The following is an 11428-nucleotide window of genomic DNA, read 5'->3' as shown; positions in this document are numbered from 1 at the left end:
GCAATACATGTACGTATAAATATGAATAAGCTTGTGCTTTTTATCAAATACAAATAAGCACTAAGATTCGAAGATTTCACTGTCATCATTAACAGCTTTATTTCATGAGGTTACTGTTTAGGCCTGAGAGGGAGATCCTGGATGTCAGCGCACAGCAGTGGCAGGGGAAAAGTTTCTGCTGTAATTCAAAGAGACTTTACAATTTCATTGCTTTGTGATGCCTCACATTGCCCTGCCTGGCTACAACTTTAAATATATTTACTTGTCTGCTCCTCCAAGCTCATATTTACCAATAAGGCTGGAACCAAATTTTTGATGAGGAATATCAGCTTTCTTGTCTAGATTTTTTCTCAGCCTGAACTATTCTGGGTGGGACTAAACCTTCTGAAAGCTAGGGGAGTAACCACATCCTTGACTCGGACAATTATAAGAAACAGTTGAGCCTTGTCAAATGAATAGTTGAACTAATACCAGCCCCATTCCCAAACCAGGTCCATGCAACCACCCAAAGCAAAGGCACATGTGGTCAAAAGGATTTCTTTGCCTATTGCTTCACAAAGGGTTGTACATCTGCAAAGAAAAGCAGAGAAGAAAGAGGAAGCATCAGGAAGTAAAGCAGGAAATCCAAGATTCACAAAAGGCCTCGAAAGAGGGGGGTTTTGGGGCTGGGTACTGCTATTTAAAAGTATGAGCAAAAAATCCCCTCTACCATTATTTCACGCTTGTGGTGACTGAGGAAAAGAGATTTTATACATTCTTTGTAATGAAATAAATTACCTCAAGCAATGTCACCAATCTCTCTTCTAAATGCTTCAGGTGTAAGTGTGAAGCAGTTTCCAAATACAAATACAGTGCACCACTACTCTTGCTGAAGCGAGGGGTGGCGGTAGCAGGGCTTGTGGAAACAAGTATCAGACATAATGAAACAAGAAGTCAGAAATACCACAAAATTACTAAAATACAATCTCAGGAGAGGGTAATGACCCTCAAAGAAAGGAAAAATCCATGATGAGAAATTAAATTGGGAAACATCACGTTTTGTAACTTAGCTATTTGACATTTATATTTCATGCACAACTCTTAATCTTTATGAACAGATAACCACCAAAGTGCTAACACAATCACCAAAAACCAGAAGATTTTACATGAACTTTTGAACAGCTTGAAATATAAGAGCTATGATGGGCTGAAGCAGGGACTGAATGAACTAAAACCCCCTCTGTTTCAGAAATAAATCAAGTCGTCATGGATCAAGCTGAATGTCTTCTTCTGGGAAGCAAAGGAATGAAAACCGCCCAGTCTGATAATGGAAAAGTATAAAGTCAGTTAAAAAAACTTTTAAAAGAGAAGATATAGCTTGATTTTATAATCCAAGGAGAAAGTAACAGTAACTCTACTGCCTCTGGTAAGGTAAGCTTCTGGTCCAAATAAATAATTTGCGATAAAGGATACAACTAAGATAATTATCATGAGTAGGATTTCAGCCTGTCGGTAACTGGGAACTGTGAAATTCAAGGTTGTTAAAAGTATATTAAGTAACGAATGTCTGTAATGAAAAGTATTTGAACAAGAATATTAATATTTCTTAAAAGAGAAAAAAAAAAAAAAGAAAGAAAAGACATATCCCCAGACCATCTCCTTTGAATTTCTGCAGTGGGGCTGAACAAATTAAAATGCCAAGAATGTCAGTAAAATTGTTTTAGGTTGATGTGAAAATCGTCACTTGCCTACTGTAGTTAAAATGCCATCACATCCAATCAGTTAATGTTCTTTTCTTTTGTCTCCCCTCTCCTTTTTTTCAGTGTAAGCATTTTAGACTCTGTTGGGATGAAAACTGAAACTGAAATAAGGATCTAGTTCATGTGTTAGGATAAACTTCATTACAGTTTCCTGTGGGAAAGCGTGGTTAAAACACTGCTCCTAAAACAAATATGCAATACAGCTCAAAACAGAGACAGGAGTAAGGAAGTGTTTTGTAATGAATTATATTCCTCTATCACCTACAGCAATTACCTTCTGTTGCATTATGGCAGGTAGATTGACTGACCACAAAAGAGGAGAAGGAGAAAAGTACCATCCCTGAAAACATTTTAGGCCAGGCTGGATGTGGTTCTGAACATGATCTAAAGATGTTCTGCTCATTGCAGGGGAGTTTGACTTGATGAGCTTTGAAGCTCACTTCTAACCCAAACCAGTCTGTGATTCTATGATTCTATGAAAAGAATAAGAGGAAAATCACATAAAACCAGAGAAAGAAACAGGGATACAGTCAGCACAAGCACTTGCCCTTGAAAGAAGCTAAGAGTGAAGACTAAGTGTTTGTTTGATATGAAATGGACTTGGAATTGGCATGATGATGCCATCCTTGTGCCATGGGAAACAGGAGTTTGTTCACTTTCTGCAGACATCAGGTATCCAAAATACCTGATGCGGACATCAGTCATTAGCTTTACAACAGCTTTTAGAGGAGAGAAAGCTCATAATGGATCTTGGTTTTTTTTACAAGTTGAGGTGAAGTAGATCTGAAAGTGGCTAAAATAAAAATGGCCCAGAAATCAGACATGGAGGGGAAAACAGCCCTCTTTAGCTGGAGGTGATTTTCCCCTGCCAGTTGAGATTACCGGCACTTTCTTTGCCTTGCTTTTTGTTCTTGAAGCTTGAGGAGCCATGCATGATTTCCCACCCAGTCAAATAGTTCAGCCACCTCAGTAGCCAGAAGGCAAATCCAGAGTTAAGGTAGCTGGCATTGTCAACAAATGGGTCCTCAAAACACCCCTGATGCCCAAGATGCAAAACAATCAAAATAACTTTCCAAAAGTTAGCTTGAATTCTGCAGTAGTTTGGACCTTGTATGGGTCACAGGTAAGTAAACAAAATTGAAAACTTGAAATTTTCTGTTTCTTTTTCAGTCTCTTCTGTTTCTTCTTTGCACAGCTTTTTCAGTGGCTCCTGACATGATACTGCCTGATTACTTGTGGGAAGATCCATCCCGTCACTACTTTTGGTTATTTTACAAAAACAAGACAATTTGGGAACGTGGTTTATGGCTTTAAGCAGTCTTTTTTAAATCTAAGTCTGTGTGTATTATTATTGCATTGCTTAATGTACATTGTTTAAGTGTCTTTTTACAATATTTAGGTATAAAGAAAAGCAGAGATCAAATACTTTTGACTTTCTTATTCAGAGTTTCCTTCTTTGTTAGAGTATTACAAAAAGCATACAAAGGTGCATACTTTTTGGTATAATGATTCCTTTCTGGTTTTAGCTTTGTAATGATATAAGCAGTGCTAAACCTGTAGCTACTAGGCTTAGTAAACTCATTCTATGGACCCATTTTATGTCTCTCTCTCACAGAATTCCCTCCTTAGTGATGGAAGATTTACACTACCTAGTTTTAAATGATCATACTGTTATTCAGTAGGTAGCTCACAGGAAAACCTTTGTGTCAGTATGACCAGGAATGGGATTTGCTACTGTCTGATTCTTCATAATGTTGTATTTAACTTACAGACCTTTAGTTAAATTCAGATAGAATTTTTATTTCAGCGCAGCCTCTCTTTTCTCCAGCCATGCTGGATCGAGGTCTAATTCTAGGAAGTGAAGAGCACAAGGCCAAATCTCATTGAAATGACCATTATTTGGGCTTTTCAAGCACATCTAAATCTTTGTGGTACTCTCTCATCTCCATTGATGTCAAGAGACATTTTTAAAGCTTAAACTCTTCCTCAAAATAAAACCTGTGATGTGGAATCCCTTCAACTTTGCAAAAGTCAGCTTCCAGAACTGGAGTAGAAAAATGTATAGAAACACAATTTTATATGGATTGAACCAAAATGCAAGATCATTACCTCCTATCTGAATTTGTAGGTTTCAGTTTAGGACTAGTGAAAATAACAAGCATTGGAAAAGAAAGGAAAATAGAGCAGCCACCTTAAACCACTGTCACTACAGTTTTTGTATGCCTAATGGGACTGTTATTTTGACCTCCAAATAGTTGGAACATAATTAATCTAGAATTAGGACTTCCTGTTAAGAACTTAGCTAAGCAAAAGTACTTGATAAGAAGTCTCATCCCCAGTGTAGAATTTTCCTATATCACAAGTTCAGTCCACACCACAAATTCAGCTTCCACGTCCTATTTGGGTCCTATTTTAGAAGAAGATTCATCAGACGGTTAAGAGGTATATATATTGCTAAAACCTGGTCAATGCAAATGCAACTCTACCAACATTCATTTGTTGAATGACAAGGTAAGGTGTCTTGTGTTTTTAATTAAACAATTTCAAGAATAATCTAGTAATGTGTAGCTCTATTGAAATGCTTGAAGTAGCTTACAGTTTTACTTTTCTTGGACAGTGTAACTGACACCTATACCTTCTAGAGGCTAAAGGGGGGCTACAAGAATGCTGGAAGAAGACTTGTGACAAGGGCCTGTAGGGACAGGACAAGGCAGGGACTGGCTTTAACCTGCTCGAGGGGAGGTTGAGATGAGATCTTAGGCAGGAACTCTTCCAGGCCAGGTTGGGGGGTCTTGGAGCAACCTGGTCTAGTGGAAGGTGTCCCTGCCCATGGCAAGGGGTTGGAACTGGATGAGCTTTAAGGTCATCTCTTCGAACACAAACCAGTCTGTGATTCTATGATACTGGCTGATCATAAACTAAATATATGTATGTTGAAAAATAAACCCGTTTTCTAACTCCTGTATTCCATAAAAATAGGAATGTAGGCTTTTATGAGGAACTGCTAAAACAGCCATGAAAATGATATATCCTCTCTGTGGACACAAAATTGGTAAGTGTAAAACATCCATATGCTCTAGGAGGACAGGGTCACTAACTCTGGAAAATTAGAATGAAAATACTAGTAATTAAAATAGTTCTGTTGCTTTTTTTTTTTTTTAGAAAAGAAAATGTGAAAGTCATTGACAAAATTATTACATCCAACTAATATACATTGGAATGTGCCCTAGTTTACCTCACATATCTTTTACCACAGATAATAATTCTACAATAGCTAAAGTAAGTGATGTGACTGTCAGTTATACAGTGCATAAAATCTGTCTGTCATAAAATCATAGCTGTTAGGTTTTTAGTAGTGTTTTGAAGACTCTCAGTCACTTCCAGCCCCCATAGAGGATTCCTCCATCCCCATCAGTGTCCTCTCCTTCTTCGCTGGTTCCTGTCTGGGGGCTTCAGGAGACTCTCTCGATACTTCACGTTTGTGTGGAACAGTCGGACCATCTCATGGTCTTTGTTATCCAATACTCTGGGCAGAAAGAGAGAGGACTTCTGTGTTCTGCGAGTTTTAAAGCCCCTTCTAGGTCGTCCTTTCCCATTGATCGAGACATACCAGAGTCTCTCTGCACCAGCTTTGCGCTTAGTGCCTTCTCTGTTAGGTACAGTTTGGTAGAGACGGGATGCATAAGTGTTGTAACCCAATTCATGGATTCTCTCCACAAACTCACACTCCGCATTATAATATTCCTGTAAAAAAAACATGACAAAGAAAGACCATGAGTAACAGATCTCTTCTACCTCCAGAAGATTGGACTAAAATCTTAAGCAAGACTCAGTTTTAGGATAAGGACTACAGTATGTGTCATAAGAAAAACTGAGACTTCTTGTGCTACGAAAGGTAAGCATTCTGCACTGAGACCAATTTGCAACAAGGCACTCCCTGTCAGCACTGCGAGAATACTCAGGATCACAGACAGAAAGAGACCAAAAAACAATGTGAAAACAAAAAATGTTGTGTCAACAGGAATCAATACTCTGCTGATTGATTGTGTTGCTGTAAATGTGTTGGTTTTGTTCTTACTGACCTAAATATGCCTGTGAACCTGATGGACAATTGCAGTGCTGCCTATCAACCTTTGCCATCTATTAAAAAGGCAAAATCCTACAGTTTATTGTAAAATCTGGCTCTTCAATTGTCTATTATTAATTAGATACACCTGTAGTCTGTTACACCCAGTTTGTTATGGATATTTGAGCAGTAAAAACCCAACTTTATGAGGCTTCTTTGTTTGCTTAAGCATGACAAAATGAAATCACACCCTGCCCACCAGTGTGTTCCTCCAAAATGCTAGGGTGCTCCTTTACCACAAACCCTGAGGGAGAATATGCACCCATCCTGGGTGCTCACATTTTACATGAGCTGTCAAAATCTCTCCCTTTTCATCTCAGCTGAGAGAAAACTGTGCAAAAGCCTGGCATGAGGACTCCTTCCTCCTCCCTGAGAGCAGTAGGAACAGAACAAGTAAAGGACCTCCCACACTGTACATGTTTTCTTAACTAAAATCATCTTTGCTGTACCTGTATGATGAGGATTTCAGTATCTAGCATGTAAGGCCCTGAGGCAGAAGGGAACTGGTACCCTGGTCTTCACTGAGCTTTTCTTATTTCACATCTCCTCTGTGGAGGACATGGGAAGGGCACAGGTAGCCAAGCTGGGGCTTGAAAAGCCATAGGCTCCACTAACAACATGTTTTTAGTGCTATTCAGTCACCAGAATGCTGATAGGCATTTAATAAGGTTTTAAAAGACTCCACATGTCTCAGCTTCACAGCTGTAAAACGGAAGTGCCCTTCCTCACAAGGACAAGGGTTTCAGATGCTGCGGTGCTGGAGCACACACAACTACCAGATGTAGGTAGATTTGTTCTGCTGTCTGCCTCAGTTCTGGTTGTCGAGGGTTTACCACAGAAGATAAACCTAGAGGATTATCACAAATATGCTAAGGATGCAAACGAATTCTGCAGGCTCAACAAATTCATTTTATAGACATGGGAAAATTAGTGAGCCAAGGAATAGCAGAGTTATTCCAATATTATTTTTCTAGGGAAAAAGAAAAAAAAAGTTGGAGAGAAATAGGTTTTCCTGGATTATCCCTGCAGCTCTGAAACACAAATCTGAAACAGTGTCTCACAGACCTGAGCTGGAACAGCAGAAATTATCTTTCTTTTAGTTGTTCGGAAACCTTTTGTGGCTGATATTCTTTGGCACGTGACAGCTGAACAAACTTCAGGATGGCCTGATGCTCCTCACACTAGAAAGGGAAGTCTAGGAGATGAGGGTTCTCTGGGCTATACTGCTCTAGGCGAGCAGATTTTTATTAAGAATTTTTATTATTGTTTTACTTAAGTTTAATTCATTTGGAGGAAAACAAGAAGAAAGAAAGATGAGAAAGAACTTGAAAATTCATCCTTCCCGTTAATTTCTGTGGGGCAACACTGGCTCTCAGCTAATGGAGCAACCTCTGTCAAAAAAAGATGCCCACTTTAATCAGAATACTAACTGGAAGCATAGAAGTGGCCAGCTTTAGCTCTGGCACAGCAGAGCTAGTATGTTCTCATGCCACTTCGGCTGCATTTTCCTTTGCAGGAATTGTTTGTGATCTGCTTTAATCAGTGTGCACCCCATGAAACACATTACAGAAGCTGGGTCATAAACACTATCTGATCATTCTTAAAAAGGTGGAGTAAAATACATTAAATGAGGAATGAATACATTAAGTGAGGAAACTGAGTTGATTGTGTTACCAAGGTGGCATTCATGTGGAAAAAGGTGGCATTGCTTGAGGACATATTATGCTGTTCAAGTTGACAGAATCTTATCTAAGGACTAGTTGGAGGAAGCAAATTCTACATAGCCATATTTACCCTCTTCAAATCTGTTTCCGTACCATGGGATTCCTGGAGAAACTGCACAGTATGGCTGTTAGACAGTAGGAGATCACAAGATTGCTAGGGATGTAATCAAAGACAATTTAAGAAATTTAGGGAGGTAGGCATGTGTGTAGTATACACACTGACAAATACGCCTTTATATATTCCTGAATGCAAGGAAATCTAAGCTGAAGTGTTTTGTTCACTGGGGTGAAATATTGGCTGGGCTGAAAAGGCAAGACTCCCACTAATATCAACAAAGCTTAGATTTTACCTCAAAGACCAGGACAAAAAATTAGATCAAAGGAGTAAAATAAAGTGTTTATTTTCACCTTTATCTTCTTGTACCTTCTCGCACTTTTTTCCTTGCTACAGCCCTGCCTTTTAGTACCTGTAAATTCCTTCACTGCCCAGCCAAATGCTCTGTGCAAAGAAACTCCTGTCAGTAAGCTGTTTTCTTATAAGAGATGCTTCATTTACTTACGGATATTTGTGATCCAACATGTATATCTTCTGCTAGTGCCCAAGACCCACATCAAATACAGGCAAAAAGAAAATAAGAACACAGCTTCCTTCCAGTTTAAAAAAATATATCAATTTGTTATCTGTATAATTCGAGACAGAAATCGGTTGTAACATTACTCTTTTCTCTCTAAATGGTTATTTATAAGAAATCACTGCTCCCCACTAGGCCCCTTCTTCCCATAGGAAGTGACAGGCAGACATCAATCTTAAGTACAACTTACTGATGCATAAAGTCTGCCCCTTTTGTTCATGGCCAGATATCTGCCAGAGAACAACCCCTTGATGGCAACGATTCCAACATCAACAGCAGTTATTTCAAAAATACCTAGAAACAGAAAAAGTCATGAGATATATTGTTGTTCCACCATCACGTGCAATTTCCTAAGATACATTTGAACATCTGCTTACCTGCAGAGCGTGATTTCACAGCTCTCACTACCTAACATCAAGATCACAGTGCAACCATGAGTTAAACCAGACTATTATTTGAAACTGTATAAACCAACAATGTGGGAATTGCTTGACAATAAAACCTGAGATATCTGATTGAGACTGAACTCTCTAAAAAATGAAAAAGATCTGACATTGAACTATAGGTTCACTTAATCCTATATGTATATAAAAAAGTTTAAATCTTCTTTAATTCTTACCAGCACAAGAGCTCTTGGCTTAATGAAACCAGTCACAAAGCTGCCTATTGCAGGACAAAGCCCTTGCTGAGGTCTCCAGGGGGTAAACCAAAGTAATTTGGCTGCATTTTTGAAGCCAGGTATATAATCATGAAAGAAACTTGTCATTTAAGAGGTCAACATAGCCCTCCAGACAAGGACATTATGACTGTCCAAGCCAAATTAAAAGGAAGGAGATTTTCAGCCTGTCAAAGATGGCGTCTCAAGAACAAGAAAAGCATCACAGGTGAGGCTGGTGCGATACCAGCTAAAGCGTTCAGCCAAAGGTGCCACAATGTTGACAGAGGCACAAATGGCTTGGGAGATGTAGCATTATACATGCAGGGCTCTCTCGCTGGCTTGCTCAGATTCTACTCTCAATTCCCTTAATGACTTTCCCTGAGTGTCTGAAGGCAAGAGGTGCCCCCTGCACTCAAACCCGTTGCCGTCTATTGGCAGCGATACGGCAAAGCCGACGCCTATCCCCTCTGCAGAGCTGGATTACTGGCCTGGGAGAGTTGGGGTGGGTCTGGTACAGCTGTTTTGAATCAGGTCCCGGATCGCTGCCGAAGGACGCCTCTTCCAGGCTTTGATAGCGGGGGGGGGGGGTCTCGAGGAAATAGTGGTTTTCCTTTATGGACTTCAGACAGATCCCTGAGATCTCCCTTATCTCTGTGTGCCATCACCAGACGGGATTTAAGCTTTCTGGGATGGTGGGGCCGGGGCCGGGCTGTACCCTGCGCTCCCCCGGGGCAGTGGCAGCGCTGATCCAGCTGGGCTCCCCTCCCTCCTGCCGCCCTCGCACAAACTCCATCGTTCCCCGCATATCCCGTTTCATCTTAATTACCGCCTATCCGCAGCACATATCAAAGGGGACAGATGTGATTTAGCCCGTGGAAGCTCAAGCCCCCCGCGGGAGATAAGCTGAGGGGTGCAAGGGCAGTCTGCTGCCCGTCGGGGAGGGCACCGGCTGCCCAGCGGCCCGGGCTTGGGCTGGTCTAGCGTGGGAATCCTCCACTGGGACGAGGACAAGTGACAGATCAGGCGGGACGAGCAGGGTAGGGTCCCGGTCCCGGTCCCCATGGGGGGGGCAGGGGAGGGGGGGAGGAAGATTTAGGGATCCCGCTCTGAGCCCCACCGCCGCAGGGCAGGCCCCCACTACAAGGACAGGGGCAGAGGGGGCTGCCCCGTCGAGCCCGCCAGCCTCCGGATCCGAGACGGGATCTCGCTAAGCCCGGCGAGGGGACGGCGAGAAAACTCCGGCACTGGGGGTACCCAAGCTCCCTCGCCGAGGAGCCCTGGCGGAGCCACCGCACGTCCAGCTCCGGCCCCAGGCAGGAAGGGAGGCGGGAGAGGCTTCACCACCTCGCGGTCCAGCACTGTCTCCGCCACAGCCGCAGCAATTGGTCCGAGGGAGAGACCCCCCCCCCCCTCCAGGGGATGTGGGATGGGGAAAGGTGTTGCCGGTACTCACTGTAGATGCTGTTTTTCTCCAGGGTGCCGTTGATCCTGCCGCTGGGGTGGATTTGGAGGTGGTACTTGGTGGCACAGTAGAGCTTCCTTCGCCGGGGCGCTCCCCCGAGGTGCTCGTAGACGCCGCCGCGGCCCCCCGCATCCCGGCACTGCCGGGGGTGGCTCGGGAGGGCTCCGGTGGCCTTCCCCGGGGCCCACGGCTCCTGCAACAAAGTCAGGAACAAGATCCAAATTATAACCATTGTGGCATGATGGCTGCAGCGCTTAGTCTGTCGGGGAGATGGAGGCTTGGAGCAAATGGCACCAGGGGTCCCATTAAAGCCGTCTTGCTAGCAGCACTCCGAAGTTGCAGAACACACACTGTTTCGAGCCGCGAAGCAGTGGCAAGATTTTATCGGCCCCGAACTGCCCCTTTTATCTGTCTCAGGTTTACTTAAATCAATAGACAACAGCAAAGGCCATCGAAGAGTCCCAGCTGTTTGTATTAGATGGAGCTGCCATCATCAACCTTCTCCTTGGGTTTCTAGCTAGACAGACGGCATGCAGGAGAGACAGAAAGGCAGGAGGAGGGAGGGGGAGACAGAGAAGAGGGCGACACCCGCTGAATTTCGGCAGAGACTGCGAGGGAAATAGCTGATCGACGGAGCATAGAAATAAAAGCTGCTTCCTGCAACAATAGCCTGAGCTGCGACCAACTGATGCAAAGCAGAGGAGGCGAAAGGTACCGCTCTCGTGTGAACTCCCAGAGCGCAGCGTGGATAAAATTACACAGCATCGCCCCGACATCCCGCAAGGAGAGGAAGGGGGGAGTTGGGGGGTGGTGTTAGCTGCTGCTTCTCCTGCCCCGAGGAGAGGCGCGGAACCTCAGCTGGGCACCGCCGCGGCAGCTGCGGTTGGGCTGGGTGGGGGGATGCTCGGAGTGAATATCTTCTACCCGCCTAGGTTTGTCCCCCGTGTTGAAAGCAGTTAGTAGTATATCAAACAGCTTACGGTTACAGATACGCATTCTTTAGGGACTTTTAGTCATTTCTAAATTAACACTAAAGCCGGAGCGTTATGATATGCGAGAAGCTGGATCATATCCTTCTCCTTAACTA

General features: G+C 43.0%; 1 protein-coding gene across 1 annotated transcript; it reads right to left on the bottom strand.

Moving 5' to 3' along the window:
• Positions 1–5063: 5063 nt before the first annotated feature.
• Positions 5064–11117, bottom strand: FGF3 (fibroblast growth factor 3). Its single transcript, XM_061354995.1, has 3 exons — positions 10333–11117; positions 8412–8515; positions 5064–5483 (listed from the first exon to the last, which is right to left on the bottom strand). Exons 1-3 carry the CDS (start codon positions 10571–10573, stop codon positions 5151–5153), a joined length of 678 nt encoding a protein of 225 aa, XP_061210979.1. The 5' UTR covers positions 10574–11117; the 3' UTR covers positions 5064–5150.
• Between the last annotated feature and the right edge of the window lie 311 nt (positions 11118–11428).

This window comes from Neopsephotus bourkii, unplaced genomic scaffold (assembly GCF_033783945.1).
Source record: "Neopsephotus bourkii isolate Nb327-2 ecotype Australia unplaced genomic scaffold, CSIRO-AGI_Nbou_v1 NB_768, whole genome shotgun sequence".
NCBI classification, from domain to species: Eukaryota; Metazoa; Chordata; class Aves; order Psittaciformes; family Psittacidae; genus Neopsephotus; species Neopsephotus bourkii.
This window is presented reverse-complemented; position numbering and strand designations above follow the sequence as displayed.